Source organism: Pongo pygmaeus, chromosome 22, assembly GCF_028885625.2.
Source record: "Pongo pygmaeus isolate AG05252 chromosome 22, NHGRI_mPonPyg2-v2.0_pri, whole genome shotgun sequence".
Classification (NCBI taxonomy): domain Eukaryota; kingdom Metazoa; phylum Chordata; class Mammalia; order Primates; family Hominidae; genus Pongo; species Pongo pygmaeus.
This window is the reverse complement of record NC_072395.2, coordinates 58,028,474-58,050,419: the sequence shown is the minus strand read 5'-3', so window position 1 is coordinate 58,050,419 and position 21,946 is coordinate 58,028,474. Positions and strand designations below refer to the sequence as shown.

The window sequence follows — 21,946 nt, the reverse complement described above, 5'->3', positions numbered from 1 at the left end:
TTGGAATAATCCCTAATATTGTTCATTACTTCAATATTTACAGAAAGATGTTTTTGTTTTTCCTGTGTCATACTATTAGTATCAGTCTAGTCAAGTGACTTGTAAATACCAATAAATAGAATGTATCCATTTTAAAAAATCCAACAGGATCACAATAATGGGGAAAAAGTTAACTTTTGACTAAAGCCGAATTCCTGATTCTAAGATTTAAAGGTCACCTACCAGGATTAAGATTTGGTCCTCACAATTGTTACCTGAAGGTAAGAGTAAATTCCAATGCTATAACTATATCAAAAAATACTAGATAACAGACATTTCCATAAAAATTGTTTATGTTCATTTTTAAAATCTCTCTCATCAGTTGTAATGCAGTAGAGAGAATGAGAAGAGAAAGAGGTCAGAAAGTCACCCAGTAAACAAAAGGACCACAGATTTTTCTCCATCCTCAACAGAGATTCCAGTTGATGAAGAAGGCTGCCATGCAGGCTCAGGGCAAGAAAAGGGAATGTGCCGCTAGCACTGGACCTCAGCTCCGGGCAAGGCTGCACCTTCTGAACCGACGGCCCAGGAGCGAAGTGACCCATACTTCCTCCAGAGCATCACTCTCCAGACATGGTGATCCAGGCCCAGAAGCAAAGATCAGTCCCACTGTGCCTGTTACACACTCTGCTCCTCTACACCCTCCTCTAGGAAATGAAAAAGGAAGGATATTGATCTCTAGGGTCTTTTATATTGTTCCAAATAAATAAAATAGAATTATTTTCTCTTACTAAAAATAAAACACTGATTTTCATATTAAAGACAAATTAATTTTGCAAAGGATTAAAAAAGCAGACATCCAAATCAATTTAGCAGAAAGATGAACTGATGGATTTCTGAGGTCCACTGGCCTGCATCCAAATTTCTCAGCCTAGCCCACGGTTAAACTCGATCTGGAGTCTTCCAGCTCCTCCTCCTACAGGGAAACCCCCACTCTCCCTGGACTGTGGTCCACAGGAGAACAAGGAGCTCTACTCCACAGGACACCAGAGCATGAGCAAACATGTGGCAATGCTGTAGGATGCTGGTGACCAGGATCCTGCCCCTGGGAGCCCCTAAGCTGCCAGAAGACACAGTCACCCAGGCAAGGCTGTGAATAGCACCCCATATCCCTACTGCTCTCCCTCTGAGCCATAGACAGAGATCATGCTGGTGGGGAATAAGGTCTCATGATGTCTAGAACTATAGCAGAGAACTGTAAGCTGATCTCCTGCTCCTCATTAAGTGATGACAGTTCACACAACACAAAAAGTGCCATTTCACCAAACTGTAGTATTACAACGCTTTCATCATTAACCTTTCTAAAGTAAAAATCATCAGATTCAAGTCTTCTGTTTTTTCATCATAAGAATTCAATAAAAGCAGAAATAATTATATAAGCAGTTAAGCCAAACGTCAACTAGTATTGAAGCAGTGGAAGAAATCGGATTGATTTAGAGTTGATTTAAGATAATACCAGGGGCAAAAACAAGTGGATGTCTGAGTTAGGGGAAAATTGGCAAGGACGGTCAAATAGAAAAAACACGTGACTTAAAGACATAGCAGAACATATGCTCTGTGAAGAAAGGGACTGAGTTATTTCATTCACTGCTAAACCTTTGGTATCCAAAGTGCTCAAAAAATATTTATTCAATGACTGCATAAACACATGAATGAAAAACGTCAGTTTATATGAAGTTGATGAACTTCATGAACATAACATGGCAGCAATGCCCAACATTTAAGAAAAGTTATCACAGAACCTACATTGTTTAATAAAGCCAGTGCCACAATAATAATCAGATGCTCAATTTTTCAATAAAAATCATTACAAACCCTGCATTTTGTTATCTACAAATGAGGTGGCCAAGGCAGTTCTTGGGGGGAAAACGTAGAGCTGCATGTGCACAGAAGAGAAAACAAGGATGACGTAAAAATAAACAAGGTATTCAATCCCCAAGTGAGAACAAAGGTGGAGAGAGATCAGAACCGGGGTCCTCCTGGGGAGGGTAGGAGTGCTGAGCTGCACAGGTACCAGGAAGCCTCCGGGTTGATCCCAGTGACGGCTGTGTGAGTAAACACAGACACGAGTCACCAGGCTGCACACTCAGGCCCCACTGGTATGCTTATACCAGTTCATGAGAGAACACTGTCACATTTTCAGGAATTTTGTAAACCAGATGACAGCTCATTGGTAGCTTGAAATAGGGCATGGTAGGGACATTTATAACTTGGAAATTGGCAAATCCTACAAATCAGGGGTTTCCACACACTCCCACTCCTCCTTCCCACCAAAAGCCAGGTGTTAAGCACTCATACCACTATGTAGCTACTACAGCATGTAAACTACATGAAAAAAATGAAAAGGCTGGGGTAGGGCTGGGGAGAGACTCATTTTGAAAAAATAGAAGGTATTAAAATAAATAGCAATTTTAATTTTGCACTGTGTTAAAAACAGGATTTTCCCCAGAATGCAGGAATGTTTAATATCAGGAAATCTATTAATGAAATTTGCTATATTAACAGACTGGAGGGAAAACCATGTGATATCCCAACAGACGCACATATGGTAAAATTCTACTGCCACTCATGATAAAGATTATTTTGAAAAGAACTCTCGGACAAACCAGGAAGAGAAGGTAACGTGCTAGACAAGATAAAGGGTATGTACAAAACAACTAGAGTAATATCACACTTAAGGATGAAATACTGGAAGCATTCACATCAAAGACAAGAACGAGATGCGGCCTGCTAGCCATCGCTATGATCCAAACACTACACTCAGCACAGTACCAGAAGTCCTAGCCAATTAATATAGGGGAAGTACAAAGCTTAGAAAGGAAGACGCATGTTCCCAAAAGGATCCTCTATCTAGAAAACATGAGACACAAATGACAAGCTGTGGACACAACATACAAAAACCAATCACTTTATCACACAAGAATAATAAGCAATTTGAAATGTCATTGAAAGAAAACATTTAGTAGTGATAAAAGTGATATTTCTGATAACTGGGCAAAGGGCAGACTACTCAATGACAAAAGCAAATAATTAGCCAATTGAAAAAATATCCCAACTTCAAACTGTACAAAAACAAGTTTCATATAGATCAATATGCTAAATGTGAAAAACAAAATATAAACCTATTAGAAGAAATTAAAGAAAAATATGAGTATTGAAGTAGGGAAAGTATTCTTAGGATTCAAAACCCAAAAGCCATAAAGGAAAAAAACTGATAAATTTGACTATATTTAAAATTTCTTTTTAGAAAAAAACAATCGACCAAATCCAAAGACCAAGATAAACCAGGTAAACACCTTCACATGAGAAGAAACCGAGGTAGGGGCTGGTCCTGCCATTTCTGCCATTCTTCCATCATATTCTGCCATGAGTTTCTTTTTCAACTTTTTATGTTGAAATTTTAGGCTTATGGGAAGGCTGAAAAATAGTGCAGAGAATTCCCCTATGTCGTTCTCCCAGCTTCCTCTAAAATCATAGATTTGTAAGTTGTGAGCATGAGAAGTATATATCAATCACAGACCTGTATGTTGTGAGCTAGGAGAAGGATATATCGAAATCAGAAAATAAACACTGGCACAATACGATTGGCTACACCACAGACCTCATCTGAATTTCGGTGGTTTCTCCACCAATACCGGCTTCTGTTCCAGGATTCTGCCCAGAATCCCAGGCCACAGTTAGTCATCAGGTCTCTAAGCTGAGACCAATCCTCGGTGTTTCCAGTGTTCATGACCTGGACACTTGTGAGGAACGCTGATGAGGTATTTTGCACGATGTCCCTCTACTGGAGCGTCTGATATTTCCCCGTGACTAGACTGTGATTGTGCATCTGTGGCAGGAGTCCCTGACATAGCACAGGCTATGTGGTGTGGGGCGGCATATGATGCAGCTTGTCTCATCAGGTGATGCTGATCTTGATCGCCCGCGTGACGTGGTGTCTGCTGGCTTCCCCCATTCTAAAGTTACTATTTTTCCCTTTTTAATAAATAAATAACCTGAGGAAGAGATACTTCGAGACTAGGCAAATATCCTGTTTCTCTCCAAACTCTGGCCCACGAATCAGCATCCTCCCGCGGAACTCACCTGAAGTAACTATTTCCGTAGTGCTGCCTGAAGGCGATTTTCTATTTTCTCACTGCTTCTACACCAATTAATTGGAATGTTTCTGTCAGGAAGAGATGTCCCTTCTCCTTATTTTTGCAATTTCTTCTTATATCAATAGGTAGTGATACTGACTTTGTTTAATAAATTATACACCTATACTATCATTACTCATTTCCTTGCTCAAACTGACCCCGCTTTGGCCATGGGGCTCCCCCAGGTTGCTTATGTGCCCTCTGACACACCCCATCCTTTTTGGGCACTTCCTTATTTCCAGCATCATCAGAGGTTCCAGACTCATCTTCTGCAAGGAGCCCTGCTTATTTTTATCGGCAACTGATATTTAGGTGTGCTCCCTGTTGCTGGAGGTCATTGCTTCTAGGTCTTCCCAACCGACAAAACTAGGAGATGCATATGTAGGTGTATCACTAACCCACGCATGTAACGTGTACACCTATATTTACTCCTGTGCTGTACATGCATCTATTAAAGACCACAGAGTCACACTGACACCTATTCCAATCCAACAGCACGGGCTCCCTCTGCCATCTTCCTTTCGTTATTTGTAACTTCTTCCTGGGACAGTGAGAAACCTGGCTCTCAGTATCCACTACAATTCTGCTTATTTGTTCAATCCCCACATACACATAAAGCCGTTTCACGTTGCTCACCATTAACACTGAGAAAAAAATTTACTACTACTTTGTACAGTTCTCTTCAGCCTCACAGAATCCAGTCAACATATCATTTTCCCAAATAAGGTTAACACTTTCCTTTCCACCCCCTTTGCTGTGGCTGTGCCGCTTTGTACTACAGTGAGATGTGTGTTTTCTGCTTATATTTCATTTTGGGTCCCCCACATCCTGGCTGATATTAACCATCTATTTTACTTTGGAGTATATGAAGTACTGCCGTGGTTTCAAGAGCTGGGCCACACTAAAAGGTGTACTGAGAGCAGCACTGCACCCCACCTACGACCTGGCACCCACTCCACTTCCCTGCCCCCTTGCCCTCTGCACCCCACCTACGACCCGGCACCCACTCCACTTCCCCACCCCCTCACCCTCTGCACCCCACCTACGACCCGGCACCCACTCCACTTCCCCACCCCCTCACCCTCTGCACCCCACCTACGACCTGGCACCCACTCTACTTCCCCACCCCTCACCCTCTGCACCCCACCTACGACCCGGCACCCACTCCACTTCCCCGCCCCCTCACCCTCTGCACCCCACCTATGACCTGGCACCCACTCCTCCTCCATCCCCTCGCCCTCTGCAGTCACCATCTCTTTTGTTTCTGGCTCTGCCCTCCTGTATCTCCTCTGCACAAGTGTGCAGGGAGCGTGTGTTTTCCTGCATCCGCTTCTTCTCACGTCAAGGGTAGCATTTAGATGTTCTTTGGTACTCGCCTCATTCACATCCACGTGCCCTGGAAACCACATCAAACCAATTCACAGAGGTCATCCTCAACAGTGGATGTGGTTGTGTGGCTACACTAGAGTTTACTCAACCCTCTCCTGCATATGGATATTTAGGTTATTCCAAATGTATTTTCACATTGTTGGAGGTCTATCTTCTGGAAGGATTCCTGGAAGCAGAATTGCTGGGTCAAAGGGTAAGTGTTTATGTGGTGTTGTAGGTTGAATGTGGTTTTAATATGCCCAACAGTACTTCACTGACTTCCTCTTCTGATAAGTGGGGGGAAAACATCAAACACCACGTAAGAACTCATCTGTTGAGGACCTAATAGTGTGCACAACACAGGTGGTCATCTTAAGAAACGCTAATAGCTTCTGCTCGACATTATAACCATATTTCATCCTATAATAGGTTCATACAATTCAAGAAGCACAATGCACATCACAGAGACAGACTTCAAGAGCAAGCCATCTGAAACCAAATAAATGGCCCTTGCTAGCATTATCAGTATCAAACAAAGGCTTCTGTCTTAAACTCCATTTTGAAGCTCCTATGAACTCCTAGGAATCCACCTATGAGAAATGAAAATACACATCCACATGCAGACGTGCTTGCTAATGTTCAAAGTCATATGATTCATAATAGCCAGAAACAACCCAGTCCATCACTGGAGCGGAATAAACAAACACGCTACACCAATACGACTAAAAGGAACAAACCACTGATATGTTCTACAACACGGATGAACCTGAAAAACATGTGAAGTGAAAGCCTGATGCAAACGACGACACAGGACATGAGCTGCTTCCCATGAAACGTCTGCAAGGCACATGTAGAAACAGCAGGCGGGCTGCCTGAGCGGTTGCCTGCGGCTGAGCTGGGCGCGCGAATCAACTGCAGACAAACACAGGGAACATTTGGGGTGACAGGAGTGTTCAAGAACTAGACTGTGGTGACGTCTGCACAGCTCAGACATTCAGAAAATCACTGAATTGTCCGCTTAGAGAGGGTGCATTTCATGGTAACTGTTTAAAACAAAACAAAACCGCCTCAAAATGCCTTTCCTATGGTTTCTTTTCTCCCCATATTTTCCCAGAGCATTCTAAAAAGGTGAACGCTCAAAGCATTATTTGATCATAACTTGCAATTTGCATTGTTTCCTTCAACAATCAATAAGCCCAGGAAATCATCTAGATAAATTCTCGATGCAGTGTGAAAAGGCACACAGGGCAGGTCTTATGTCCAACAGCACCGCCCTATCCTGGCTTCACATATAGCAAGCAGTGTCTGGCAAATCAAAGCCTGCCTTTTCCAGTCTACACTGTAGCTCAAAATCATTGTCCAGGAAAGGAAAAAACCTTCCTTTTCCTACAGCAAGGGCTTCCAGCAATAAACAGAACTAAAATCTATCAGGCACTTCTTGCCTGTGCCACACATAACACGTGCCTATGGCTGATTCGTGCATGGAGAATTCAAGGTGAGCTGCACGGGAGGCTATATGTCAGTTCTGCGTGAGAGGCACATGCTCAATGACGTCCTGTAGGTTCACATGACACCAGCCTTTTCTGTGTAAATATAATCAATTCCTCACAGTTTCATTAGAGGGATAAAATTAAAGAATTGAAAGCTTCACTATGAAATGAGATAAATATGTCACTCATTCACCTGCATGTGGGTGAAAACATCTACTACGTGACACCAAAAAGTGCAGAGGGAAAAAATTCCAGAGTAGAAGTTAGATGTCACTTTTAACCCTGCTCTGCTCCTGGGTACATACATACATAGTATGTAAAGGACTCAAATTCAAAATGAGCAAGACTAATAAATATGCATTTGATGTGACTACTTTCGTTTATATCTAGAATACAGTAGACGTAAAGAGTCAAATCATTGCTGTTTAACTGCAGCCAGGGCGCTGAAGTCTCTGGAAACTGTAACCTCTGTTTAAATCGACTTCACACTATTTATGCTTAGGTCTAAACCAAGTGAAATGTGTAGATTAACACTAAGTGTTTTCCACCATTCTTCATGTAGAGGTCAGAGGTCACGTCTGTAGCTCCCCAGCATCTTTTGAATCTCCTCTCTCTACCTGGGGATATCCCTAAGACAAAAGCCAGAATTCTATTTCCTATTCTCACAGGCAGGGTGCACTCGGCCAGTCAGATGAACCAACACAAAACCTCACCTCAAATGACAGAAATTTGAGGGAGCAGGTCCCTAGTGGAAACTATTCCTGAAAAGGGAAAACAATGAGACAAGAGAGGGCTTGGGGATGCAGCAGCTGGCAGAGGGCCCACCAGTGGCATCCGGCAGCCCAGGCTCACTGCACATAGTCCCAGGGTAACCAGGTACTGTGTCTGACTCCAGCAGCCCGGGCTCACTGCACATGGTCCCAGGATAACCCGGTATTGTGTCTGACTCCAGAGCCTCACGAAGACCACAAGAAGCCACTTTACATCCTTGAAAAGATTCCTTTTTTCAAGGAAATCAACTCTCTCTAAGTGAGTTAACACTGGGTGGGTTGGACACCTTGTGCCCAACTGTTACTAATCAAAGAAAAAGAAACAAAACTGGGTTTATGTGCACTGCCATAAGTAAACACACAGGAATAAAATGCAACTTTCCAACTTACTCTCCAGCCTGACTGATATATATGTTAAAGACCCCCACTTCTAACTTTATAATTTTAGAAGTGAGGGTTAATGAAATATTAACTATTACTGAATTACCTCTGGTGGCTTATGATAAACTCTGGACTTACAGAAGTGAAAAACAATCCCTGCTCAATTTAATTCAAGACAACTAACACAGTGTAGTCCCCCTAAGACTGAGGAAACAGAGAAAGGGATCAATTCTAATCCCCTGGAGTTTCACGTTTTCTCTTGGACTCTGAATCCATCATTCCACCTCTCTCAATCCTGCCTCCTAAGCCTGCTTAACCCCTAAGGCCTAGGCCCTCCCTTCCTATACCTCACCTCTTTCCACAGTTACTGAGTCAAGAGAAGGGACAGGACTCTGTGCCAAGTGCCAGCCTCGTGTAAGCCTTGGCAGCCGTGGCAGGAAGTGGCGTAGCACCACCTACCATTAGACAGGACTACACATAGGTTCTACGATGAGTATTTGTTGGACAACTGAATGAATGATTATTTGACTCTGACTTACAATAGTCTTCCAGAAATGGAGAGAACCTCGGCAACAAGCAATTCAACTGCCCTCATTCTACATCCAAGGAGCCTGCAGCAGAGCCATGAAGAGAATGCTCCATCCTGTTCAGAAGCAGGGCTGGGATTACATTCCTGATCTCCCAAATTCTGAGACACTTTCCTGTTTGCTGCTTGACCAAAAACAGCTTATAAGAGATGCTTTTTTGGCCAGGTGCAATAGCTCCACCTGTAATCCCAGCATTTTGGGTGGCCGAGGCAATTGGATCCCTTGAGTCCAGGAGCTCGAGACCAGCCTGGGCAACATGGTAAATGTCTCTACAAAAAATACAAAAATTAGCCGGGTGTGGTGGCATCCACCTGTAGCCCCAGCTACCTGGCAGGCTGAGACTGAGGCGGGAGGATAGCTTGAACCCAGGAGATTGCGGCTACAGTGAGCTATGATTGTACCACTGTACTCTAGCCTGAGCAACAAAGTAAGACGCTGTCGCAAAAAAAAAAAAAAACAAAAAAGATATGTAATTCCTTTAAGCCTCCACAGTTGAATCAAATGTATTTTTTCATTTTATTTGGCTGCCTTTTCCTGAATCCTCCCAGAATTATTCGAAATATTCTTGCTTCTGTCAAGATATAGTTATAACTATTATTTCAGAGAATGCATTTCAACTGTATCTTGTCCAAAAGGGGTTAAAATGACGCTGGCAGGACAGAGCTACTTTTTCAGGATGTGGCCTCCCTGTTTTCAACAGATAATTTACTATGTCACACTTTATGGTTTTATAACAATTTTGAATGTTTTGTAAATGTTTCTATTCTACATAGAAAAGCGTGGAAATCTGGAGATAACACAGACATATGGGGCATAAATATATGACTGATTCACCAAGTACAATAGGATGGGGGGGCAGCGTAGGGAGGCAGCAAAAGCATAAGTTTTCAGAAGCAGATAAACTTAATGCAGGTTCTACTACTTACTACCTACAGAAAAAGTAAGTTAAAGTTATTCTCTCCTTCAGCAAAGGCTTACAAGTGTCTATCTGCCAGGGATTGCTCCCAGCCCTCAGGACAGATTCAGAGCAACAGCCCTGCCTTCCTGAGGCTTCCATTCTGGCCAGGCAGGCTGTGTGGGGAGGAACGGAGTGGTGGGTACAGATGGCAGAAATAAACAGAACGGTGAGTAGGGCACGCAGCACACAATGGTGCATGAACACTGAAGTGAGGGCTAGCTATAGGCCCCAAGACAGCTGGAGCCAGGGCTCTGAGTGTCAGGAAGGAACAGCAGGAAAGAAGGCCGCAGGGGGACTCTGAGCAGGAGAATGACATGATGTCTTCCATGTACAGGCTCAGATCTGACTGCTGGTCAAGAACAGACTGAAGGAGACCAGGAGTGGAAGAAGAGATCTGTTAGGAGGCTACTCAGGTAAGCCAGGCCAGTGTTATCAGTAAAAAGGGATGATGACAGTGACCCTTAATAGCAACATCCTAAGATCATCATGAGGATTAAACTAGATTAAACCCATTTTACCATGTTTGACATATGGTAAGAGCTTAATAAATGTTAAATATTATCCAGCTTTCCTAGGAAGTCACTGAGCCCCTTAGCATCAGTTTCCTGATCTGATAAATAGGGGTAATGAGACCTCCTACAAGACTGTCATGAGAGGAATAACTGACTTAATTACAAGGACCCTGAAGAAGAGCCAGTTCTACCTAATATAAGTTTAAATGCACATGTCTGTGTTTTACAAACAATGCATTACAAATTTTGTAGGCCGTGGGAAGGTACAGACAGACCCTGGCTTACAACAAACAGTCTGACTTACGATTTTTTTACTTTATGATGGTGTGAAAGTGATACACATTTAATAGAAAGTATACTTTGAATTTTGAAGGTTAGGTGTATTAAATGCATTTTCAACTGACAATATATTCAAGTTATGAACCTCATCGTAAGTTGAGAGATATCTACACAAACAAATATTCTGCAAGTCACATATTGGGTGACAACTGCTTTGCAGAATCAAACAGAACCCAATACAAAATGAGGTCTCTAGTTGAAGACTCCTCACCCAAGATCCTCTGGAACGTGGCATCATCACATCATCACCATCCAAAGAGCTCCAAGAGCCCTTCTTGGTCCCTCCGCTTCCCTTGTCTCCAAGACCTGATCTATTGCCCACAATCAAGAATTCACACCTGCTCTCTTTTCTCCAGTTCTGCCACCTCTGCCCTGCTAAATCATGGCAAAAGTGCCAACCCAGGCCTCCATGCTTCCTGTTGCACTCCTTCACCCCCTGGCTGAAAACACTCTTGAGAGTCTGCAGGACCTGGCCCCTGTGTCTCTCCAGCCTCACCTCCTAGCCCCTGACTGGACAATGGTTCTGGTCCTATCCTGGCCACTCCAATAAGCAGGCCCTCTGGCAGGCTATCCTTCTAGCCAGAAGGCTGTTGTCCCCCCTCCTGACATAAGCTCATTCTCTCCCTCTGAGCTTCAGCGTACCACATTGTACTCAGAGAGGCCTTCCCAGAACATCATGCCTCCACCAGGAGCCACCCTCTGATGCCATCTACCTCAGCCGTGTCTCCTCGGTCACAACGATAAAGACAGCACAGGTGCTCCTTGACTGACGGTAGAGATCCCATGAACCCATCACAAGTTGAAAACATCCTAACCTGAAAAAGCATTCAATACACCTACCCTACCAAACATCAAAGCTTAGCCTAGCCTACCTAAAAGGTGCTCAGAACACTCACATTAGCCTACAGTTGAACAAAATCATCTAATACAAAGCCTATTTTATAATAAAGTACTTAATATCACATGCAATTTACTGAATGCTACACCGAAAGTGAAAAACAGAATGACTGTATGGGTACCACGGTCAAGTCAAAAATTGTTACTGGAACCATCATAAGCCAGGTCCGTGTGTAGTTGTGAGGCACGGTGTCTGCCTCTGTGATCTGTTTAGTTTCCCCACCAGAATGTCAGTTCAAAGAGGCACAGACCTCCTCCCTGTCCCTCACTGCATCCTCCCACGATGACTCACACAGAGCAGGCACTCAGGAAAGCCTGCCCCTGAGAGAAAAGAGCGAAGGGAAAATGTTTCCACAGCAGTGGGAACTACTCTCCACTGCACAGATGATGGAGAGAATGCAAGGAAGCTGGGGAAGGCTTCTTCGCATTTCATCGCATTGGCTGAACTACTGAGAAGATGGGTGTTCTGAAACTCCAAACCTGAAAAAAATCAAACAAGCACAAAAACAAATAAAAACTCATGCAATTAAGATATTTTACCAAGTTAACAGGCAACTGTGTTTCACTGAATGCTGCTGACCCAGTGGAACATAAACATATACACACAACAGGCCCAAAGCAACAATACCTGCTTTCCTCTGGGGGTAGGGTTGGTGAGGGAGTTGTCTTAAATGCAAAACTGAAATTCCCAGCTAGGCAAATCAAGAACAAATCAGGCACCAAGTCTTCTAGTCCTCTGAGTACTGAATTTGGTGAATAAAGGTGCCAACCTCCAGGTAACAATACTTTTAGAGAAAAGTGAATTTTTTAAATAAATAAAAAATTCCATTTCCACATGTATCTTTCCGTAAGTACACCCCATGGCATGTTCAGCACAAGCTGGTAAGAAGCTGGATCCTGAGTCCTAGGGTGAGATTCCGAACTTTTTAGGACTGAGGACAAAACCATGATTTATTTCCTATCCTCCTTTCAAAAGGGCAGCATGTCTTGAGGAATATTTCTGAGTCCAGGCTCCCACGTGCAGAAGTCCCGCCTCCCTCCTGAAGTCCCCGCCTCCCTCCTGAAGTCCCACCTCCCTTCTAGAGCTGAGCATCCCTGCTCTTCCTGCCTCCCTCTCACCTTCTCAAGGACTTGGCTCCAACATTATCCTCTTTCCTGGCATATTATAAATGTTTCCCTCTACTGGATCATTCCTATTAGCTCATAACATGCTATCATCGCTCTCATTTAAAAATACAAATAAAAACTTCCTGTACCCATGTCCCCTCCAGCCACCATCCCATGATTCTTCCCTTTTAACAGAACTCCTCTAGAGAGTCGTCTACACTGATGTTCCCACCTCTACTCTGTTTGTTCCACTCCAAACCTATCAAGGTCACTCACAATCACCTCTTATCAAAGCCAATAGGAAACTCTCCAGCCCACGGAGAATAAGAAGAAAAGAACCCCTTGGTGTCTTGGTTTCCAGGCCACTAGACCCTCACTAGTTTCTTCTTTCTTCAGAGTCCTTTTCAATGGCGTTGCTAGACCCTCCCTCCCAACGTGGACCCCTTGCCAAAAGCTCCCAGGCCATTCCTCATCTCCCGCTCCCCTGTATCCATACTGTATGCCTCAAAGATCAGCAATATGCAAATGACTCCCAAATTTACATACTTGGCCCCAACCTCTTCTTGAACCTGACCTTGAATTTCCATCCATATTCACCTTTCTCTACTCAGATGACTAATCATAAAAATAATAAGCAAAGTAAGCCCCATTAAATACTGTTAGTCAGGTACTATTTTAGGTACTTTACATTAGCAACTCAACAACCCTGACAAGTTGCTCTTATTCTTCCTAATTTATAGATGAGAAAACTGAAGCACAGAAAGATTAGACTGCTTGCTCAAGATCATCTAGGAAGTAGCTGCACAATGACCCAACCCTCGTCCTCCAGATCTGGCCCTTGAGCGGAGCTGCTGAGCTGGGCTGCCTTCCAGAGTCACAAGCTCCACATGTTCGAATCCTAACACTGGCTCTTCCCAGACTTCTCTATCTCATACCTGCCACCAACGCCAAGTCAAAAGCTGAGCTGGAAGAATCAGATTCTAGATCTGAAGAAATTTCAGAATTACTTTATTTTACTTGTATTTTCCTTTTTTATGAAAGTGCATGAATGATATGATTTTAAAAGTCAATGCTTAGTCTAAGCTCTTTCAATGAGTATAAATGAATGCTGGGTAACAAGAAAGCATTGTGTCACAATCTAGTTGGCTACATTTTCCCTTTGTTAGCAGCATAAAAAATGATGATGCAACTTAAAAATGATGGCATCTTACAAATGCTGAAATTTGGCATGCTGAATCTGATCTCACCACTTCCGCCCTGGTCTGAGGTGCCCGTACAGTCACCCAGCTTTCACAAAAGTCTGACTGATCTCCTTGCTGATATTCCTCCTCCAGTCTGCAGTAGTGGAGGTGAAAAAAGCAAGCTGCAGTTAGGAGGTAAGGGTACATCCTGCCATTGCCACTTCCTGTGTGACCTTGGGTAAATCACTTAACTACTCTGTGCCTAGGTATTCCCCCCTGTAACATGGGAATAATGATAATAATGCCTACTTTTTGGACTGTCATAAGAATAAATGAATTAATATATGTAAAGCTCTTAAAACAGCCTGGCATATCATAAGCCCAACAACTAGAGTGGTACTTTTTAAAGATAAATCAGATCATGTCATTCCTAAGGAAGGAAGAAAGGCTCTCTTAAGGCTTCCCATCACACTTAAAATCTAAATTCCTTACCACAGCCTGTGTGCTCCAAGATGCAGCTCTCCTCCACTCCCATCTCACTTCCTACCACTCACCCAGCCTCTCTGGCAGCAATGGCCTCCCTGAGGTGACCAGCATACTACAAGGAGGCTCAGGAACTTTCACCTGAGAGTTCCCTGTGCCTGAGAGGCTGCTGCTGCCGTGACCTCAGCCCAGCTCACTCCATCCTCACCACCTATTTGAACTTCTCTCACCTACCCTGCCTCATTTGCCCTTCGAAGCAGTTAGGACACCAGATGCTTGTTTACTGCTCTCCTCCTTCCCAAGAAAATGAACCGCTCGAGGGCAGGAACTCTCCTCATCAGGCTCATCCTGAATCTCCAATACCTAGAACAGTACCTGGGCCAGGACGCACGGGTGAATGCCTGTTGGATCAATAAGCAAATAAAATGGAACCAGGTTCCAAAATCACCAAACTAGAAGCAAGTAGAGCTTCCATTTCACTGTCTTCCAATAAAAATACAAGGCATCTCAGAGTTACTTTCATCCCCCTTCCTGTTCCATCACAAAGCATTAAACCTAAAACCAAAGTCACTTTTCTTTGTGTATGCCTAGGACATCTTATAGGCATACGGGTGGAAAAGTGCAGCAAGCAGTACTAATCAAACCACCAAAAAAAATGCGATAATTTGATATAATGGCCCTAGCCCAACAGTTGTCAAGCTATGGATGAAGCAAAACTCTGCAAATGGAAGGTGTGGTAAGACCCTGCCACAAAGACCTCTGTGGGCTACTGCGTTGTCCCTGTCCACACCCCAGATAAAAAGCTGTCACCTTGGAAAGAAAAGTCACTCAAAGAATAAGGAAGAAATCTTAATGAATTCACTGGACAATTTTTAATTTTCCCATTTGCTTTTCCTACCTCACATATTATGAACATACAAAATAATATGGTTTTTTTTTTTTTAACACCACCATTTCCATCACACCAAATTACAGATTTGGAAATTCCTATTTTAGAAAGTTGACACAGAAAACCATTGAGTTTTCTTTTTCTCTTTTTTTTTTTTTTTTTTAGACGGAGTCTTGCTCTGTTGCCCAGGCTGGAGTGCAATGGCGCAGTCTCGGCTCACTGCAAGCTCTGCCTCCTGGGTTCACGCCATTCTCCTGCCTCAGCCTCCCAAGTAGCTGGGACTACAGGTGCCCGCCACCATGCCCGGCTAATTTTTTATATTTTTTTAGTAAAGACGGGGTTTCACCGTGTTAGCCAGGATGGTCTTGATCTCCTGACCTCGTGATCTACCCGCCTCGGCCTCCCAAAGTGCTGGGATTACAGGCGAGAGCCACCACGCCCGGCCACCATTGAGTTTTCTAATAAAATTGGACCTCTCTGAGCTTTTTGGTTTCAAACTAAACTTGATATCTTTGCTAAACTTTTTTATAGGCTGGTAAATGTGTAACTTCATCTATTTCTCTCCAAAGTTAACTACCTCCTGTCTATTTAAATTATATTATTTGATCACAGAGCTAATCACAGCATTCAAGGGAATAAAACCCAGTTCTTAAGTAAAACTTACAGTTAAGAAATTTTGATAATAAATAATTAGTAGGCTTCGCTTGTACCCATGTGTAAGAATATCCACTATAGCAAGGTTTGTCATATATTAAAACATATACAACTGTGTACACACTTTGACTCCTGCTAGGACAATACACAATTGGGTGCAGCCTTTGAACCAAGTGCCCAGGGATGGAGTGGAATGAGGCTTTACCATTCTGTAGGTACTGTGTGCTTGCTTATCTTTTTAAATCTATCAATACAAATGTACTGCTCTATGCCAGAAGCATTTTTGATCTCTACCTAACTTGTTAAGTACTGTATCTCCTAGGGCCTAAAACAGGGATGGCCTAGCACATAACAGGCCACAGACAAGTATTTGTCAAATGAATTAAGTTTGTTTTATGCATTCACTGGACAAATAGAAGTTAAAAAAATTCTTATTCCAAAAATCTAAAAGAATTCAAATGCTTTACAATACATAAATTCACAAGGAAGTGAAATTAGCCTCTGAGCCAAGATGTTTTTTGTGGATGATGTTATCACTTCATAGCTAATCCTTCCCCCCGGCCTCCCAGTAACAACTGCATGAGCACGTCACACCAGAGACACATGTGTCATCAATTTCTGAGATCTGGATCGATTATTTTTAAGCCCCTGTCCCTGCAGGAGGGCCTCCTTTTTTCCTTTCCAACTACAGCTTCAAATTTGATGTAGATGTAGTGGGATATACCCAGTCTTAGGAACCCTCAGACATCTAACAGGGCATCACTCACAGACAATGCATTCCTTTCAGAGCCTGTGTGAGTTCATCCTCTCCACCACAGGCAAGACATAGGCACCCAGCTCAGCCTGTCTCATCAAATATTTATCGAGCCCCTGTTGTGGCTGTCCATGCATACTGGACCCTGCCCTCTGGAGGAACCGCGCAATGAGAGACAGTTAATTCTCTTATCCAAGAAGGAACTGTATCAGCCAAGCTTTTATCCTTTCTTCCTTCTCCCTTTCCCCTCTGGGAAACCCTCAGCAGGCAAAAAGGATACAGCAGTCTCAACCCCAAGGAAAAGATGGTCATCAAAAGACAATTAGCTTTTCTATCTCCTAGGAACAACTCCTCTTAAGACAACCTAGTGTTTTGGAAAATGCAGCTCTGGGTGGCACCTTTCGAAGCAATAAAACATACGGCAAAATTTAAGAGGAAACAAAGAGGATTAAATACATATTTGTATTCTCAATTAAAAAAACTACGGTTCTATCATCTTAATTACGGAACTAAACGTTAAAGAAACAAGTTTGATATCACGCCACTTTTTGTTATACTTCGAGAACGGAATGCAATAGTGGTTAGTAAGAAGGAAATAAAATGCCTGTATCAGAACTAACAGCCCAAACCTGCTGACCAAAAATATTAACTGCGAACTAAACACCACGGTGCAGATCTCCGACACAGAAATCTGGACAGGAACACATTTTAGGTTAGGTTTTCCAGCGTGTAAATCGGGACTCCAACACGTTTCAGCGTCCACAGCCCAATCTGACACCTTCCCTCGCACCCATCCACCACGCAATAATTTTCCTTCTCATGTGAACACGTCAAAAGTCACCTCGGGCCCCCAACTGCCCCAGATTGCTCCCGATCGCTGCAGACGCCCGGCACCCGCAGGAACTTCCCGGGCCCGCGCCGCCAGCGGCGCAGAGCATCCCGCGCGGACACTGCGCCCTCGGGAGGAGATGCAGGACCGTCCAGGGCGCAGACTCGTCCCCAACGCAGTCTCCACTCCCGTGGCACAGCGTCCCCTCCCAAGGCAGCCTCCCCTGCCCGGGCCCAGCCTCATTCCGGGCGCAGCCTGCGGTCCCCCGGCGCAGCATCCCATGCCGGGCGCAGCGTCTCCCCAGGGACATAGCCTCCCGTCCCCAGGCGCAGCCTTGTTGCCAACGCAGCCTCTCGTCCCCCGGCGCAGCCTTGTACCCGGGGCAGCCTCCGGTCCCCGGGCACAGCCTCGTCCCCAGCGCAGCCTCCGATCTCCAGGGCACACCGTCCCCTCCCCAAAACGCAGCCTCGGTCCCCAGGGCGCAGCCTCGGTCCCCAGGGAGCAGCCTCGTCCGGGCGCACCTGCCCTCCGCGCGGCGCGGCGCATCCCACGCGGACTCGGCGCCCTCGGGAGGGGACGCGGGGCCGCCCGGGCGCAGCCTCCTCCGGGGGCCGAGCGCCGGAGCAGACGGGCGCCCCGGGAGGGAGAATGCGAGGCGGTGCCACGGCACCCTCGCCTCTCCGCGGGCGCCCTCCGCTCCCGGGACGGCCCGCAGCCCCGACCCCACCGCCAGTCCCTGCCCGGCGCTTACATAAACGCCGCCACCGCGGGGTCCGGAGCCCGCGCCCGCCCGAGCCGCCGCGGCCCCGCGCCGCCCTCACCTCAGCCGCAGCCGCGCCGCGCCTGATCCTCCGCACGCGCGCCCCAGGCTCCGGCCGCAGTCCCGCGCCGGGCGGCGCTCTGCCTCGTTGGTTGTGCGCAGCGGCGCGGCGTGGCCGTGGCCTCGCGCGGCCCGGAGTCCCGGCCGCCGACCTGGCCGCTTGGCCGCCGCTGCCGCCGCCGACGCCGCCACGGCCGCCTCAGCGCCTCAGCCCGGCCGCCGGCGGCTCCGCCCCCTCCCCGCCCCCGCCGGCCTGCCGGGCGCGCGCACGCCGAGGGGGCGGGGCCGGCGCAGCGACGCCGGACGTGCGCGCGCTCGGGTGTCCGTGTCCGTCGTGGGCAGCCGGGGCTGTGGCGTCTCCCTCACGACCACCTGCGGCGGACGGGCGCGGGGCCGATGGGGCTGCAGCGCGTCCGGAGCTGAGAGACCGCGGCTGGGCGGCTCCGGAGCCTGGGGCAGGAGCGCGGGACCGGCCTGGCGTCGCGGCGCCGCCCGCCCGAGCGCGGCTGAGGAGACCCTGCCCGCCTTCGTGTCTTCCTCTGGGTGCGCGGCTGCTGCGTTTTGGGGACGGGGTCTCACTGTCGCCCAGACTGGAGCGCGGTGAACCTCCGAGCTCACGCGATCCTGCCGCCTCAGCCTCCCTGGTAGCTGGGACCGCAGGCGCCCGGCGCCCGGCGATTGGCGTTTGCGTAGGTGGCGTCTCGCGGTGCTGCCCAGGCTCCCGGGCCCACGCGCTCCTCCCTGCAGCCGGCACCGCCCCGCCAGGCCCCCGCCGAGCCGCCCCTGCTTCCCCTTCTCCCGGAGTTGTCTGGGACGCGCGGGTCCCGCCGGCCCCCTCTCCCCGCCCGTCATCCTCACTGTAGACTCCGGGAGAACCAGGTCGCGGCCCAGGACCCTGGACACGGTTCCCTCCGTCTCCCGTTTAGTCCGCACTGACACTAGCAGCTGCTCCCAATTACCAACGTTTAGGTGATGGCGGTTTTGTTTGATTTTTGTTTGTTTGTTTGTTTTAGGTTGATAGTAAAAGCATTTTTTTTTTTACAGCATATGCAATAGACTTACTCTTGGATTTATCTATATTTACTGACTGTTCCACAGTTATACCAAGAAATGTTTACACAGATGATGATAAGCATATGTAGAAATGCAACGTTTTCACTGACCGGAATAACCAGCTCCAGGCTGCAGTTCTCTGCACGAAGATAAAGTTTGATAGGCAAACTTGGCAGCTCCTGACCGCGGCGACCTGAGCCCAGAGGAGCAGCCGGGGGCGGTGGGCAGAGCCAGGTGTGGACAAGCGGGTGGGTCCTGCACCTGGGTGGGGGAAGCGGCAGGTTCCAGGGTCAAATTGAAGTTGTGCTAGCCCTGGCCTCCAAACCTCAGGCGGCCCACTCTGCCCCCGGCCTGTTTCCTCCCTTGTAAAGTGAGGAGTAAGAGACCATCACAAGCCAGGGATGGGGTGGCGCACACTGTGATCTCAGCCACTCTGGAGGCTGGGGCTGGGGGGTGGGGGGCGGGTCGCTTGTGTCTCAGAGCTGGAGCTGTGGTGTGCGACGCCGAGGTCCGCGCCTATAAATGGCCGCTGCGCTCCGGCCTGGGCAACACTGAGACCCCGGCTCTGAAAAACAACAAAACTTAAAAGACGAACACAGATGAAGTATGGGAGCCTGGTATGCGGTAAGCACTCCGCAGGTGTCAGCCGCCAGCCCGCAGTCCTGGACAGGTCAGGGGAAGGCCCGCGGTCTGCAGCAGGCTGCCGGCTTCAGTCACTGCCTGGTGGAAAACAAGCCTGTCTTTGGGGCCAGCCAGCTAACAAGTGAGCCCTTCACCCCATCTGAAGGCGAAGCACCCAAAGGGGCAACCGTGGAAGGCTAAATAAAATCAAGACTCCTGGGACGCCTTCTCGGGACACATTCTTAGTAAAGAGATAAGTGCATGAGGACGTTGTGTGTATTTCTGTGTAACAGGCCACCCCAAACCTCAGCGAAAACCTCTCTTCACTGCTCATGACTCTGTGGGCCTGCAGCTTAAGCCGGTTCAGCTGGGACGGCTTGCCTCGCCTCCATGGGGTGTCCGCTGGGCCCACTTACGGGCAGGCGCGCCGGGCAGATCCGGGCCACATGTTACCCACCCACCACAGGCTGGCCGGGCCTCCCTCCCGTGGTGGCTGGGCTCCATCGGCAGCAAGAAAAAGCAAATCCCCATGGTGCTTCCTTCCATCTCCCCGGGAGGGTGAGATGGCCGGGGCCTGAGTGGACGTGAGGCACCGCACAGGGGACGGGCACGGCAAGCATGGTTCATCGGGGCTGTCACTGCAGCAGTCTTCCACAGGCCTTCGCTGAGGTGCGGGTTGGTGTGGGGAATACAGGGGAACTCCCCAGAATGGAGGCTGCTTGTGCAAGTTTCAACTTGTCCTTTATCTCTCTCCAGAGCAGCGGAGAGCGGATGGCGCCCAAGGCCGGGACCCTGTGCTGCTCCCACGGGCCTCTCAGGCGGCTCTGCAGGACCGGCCGGCAGCCTCTGATGCTCCCTTCCTATTCCGTGGCTTCAGGTGCCATCCTCTCCACAGAGACGGTTTCTATTGTGATGCTCTCCCTGACTTGGAAGAATGGCACTGGGAACATTCCCCTTGGTGCTGATGTCGGGGAGGAAAGCAGTTTCCAGTCGCCTGGGGCCAGGACATGGCGTTCCCAGCTGTTGAGCATGAAGCGCCACGATGCCCATTCGGGTGCCTGTTGAGATCAGGCTCTTTGAGAAGGAATCCCGTGGTCGCCTGAGGAAGCCCAAAAAAATTTCGAGGACATCTCAGCCATCCCCTGTTCACTGTGGAGGTTGAACACTGGCGCTCCTGGAGGGGGCCCCTGGGTCTCCACAGAAGTGCTGGCAGCCACCATCCACTTCCCAGCCTTCCGTGCCTGCCCCACCTCTGTTCTGTTGTTTACCGTCTCCTATGTGGGAATTATGGAATAAACAATCACTCTGGTATCCTGGAAAATAAACCTGATGCTGGAGGGCTTGAGTGTAGGAATCCAGCTGGGCTCCCGCTGTCTGCCCCAGGGTGCGGAGTTAGGCTTTGCATAAGCATGTGAGATGCCAACCGCTATGAAATGTGGTCTACACAGCACCAAAAATCCATTTCCCACATTTTCCCTTCAGTGCAGTTAAATGGCATGACCCTGTGACTGTCTCCCACAAGAAGAACTAAAAATTACGCCGGTCCTGCCAATGCCTACAGGATACGGTGGCGCAAAATGATTTCCACAATCTTAGGATATAGACCCAGGCCGACTCAAGAGATTAAGTAGATTTCACACTGTGGTCTTGAGCCTTCTGGGAACTGCCCGAAAGGAGGGGAAGGCGCCAGCCTCAGAGTGGCCCAGCTGCCTGGCCTGTTCACACACTGGCCTTTCCGAAAGGAGGGGAAAGCGCCAGCCTCAGAGTGGTCCAGTTGCCTGGCCTGTTCACACACTGGGCTTTCAGTTGAAGAGAGTGTTCAAAGCTTACATGTGTAAATGCCACTGATCTGTGAACCCCCTTCCTGTCATGCCTAGGGGCTGGCAGACTGTGGCTAGAAGGGTGGGACCAGAGGAGTGGGTCACGTGACCTGCGCATGGGTGTGCTGGCCTCCCTGGGCCGCGGTGGCCAGGACAGCCTTCCTTTCCCTTTCCAGCCACACAGGGCAATCCGTGTGCTCAGATTTCTGTCTCCTCAATTACAGAGCGAGTTGCCAACCTGCTGTGCTGAGACTGTGG

At 47.6% G+C, this 21,946-nt stretch overlaps 2 protein-coding genes across 23 annotated transcripts in view; one reads left to right on the top strand and one right to left on the bottom strand.

The window, feature by feature from the left end:
• The window catches only part of ADARB1 (adenosine deaminase RNA specific B1), a 154,929-nt gene extending 136,597 nt beyond the window's left edge, over positions 1-18,332 (bottom strand). For all 22 annotated transcript variants that reach the window (XR_010125271.1, XR_010125269.1, XR_010125270.1 and 19 more), the window contains exon 1: positions 18,196-18,332. The gene's annotated coding sequence lies outside the window, so the exon portion shown is untranslated. The remainder of the gene's footprint in view (positions 1-18,195) is intronic.
• LOC134738954 (basic proline-rich protein-like) lies at positions 18,023-21,193 on the top strand. The gene is made up of 2 exons (XM_063659674.1): positions 18,023-20,537; positions 20,625-21,193. Exon 1 carries the CDS (start codon positions 18,023-18,025, stop codon positions 19,055-19,057), a length of 1,035 nt encoding a protein of 344 aa, XP_063515744.1. The 3' UTR covers positions 19,058-20,537; positions 20,625-21,193.
• The last annotated feature ends 753 nt before the right edge of the window (positions 21,194-21,946 follow it).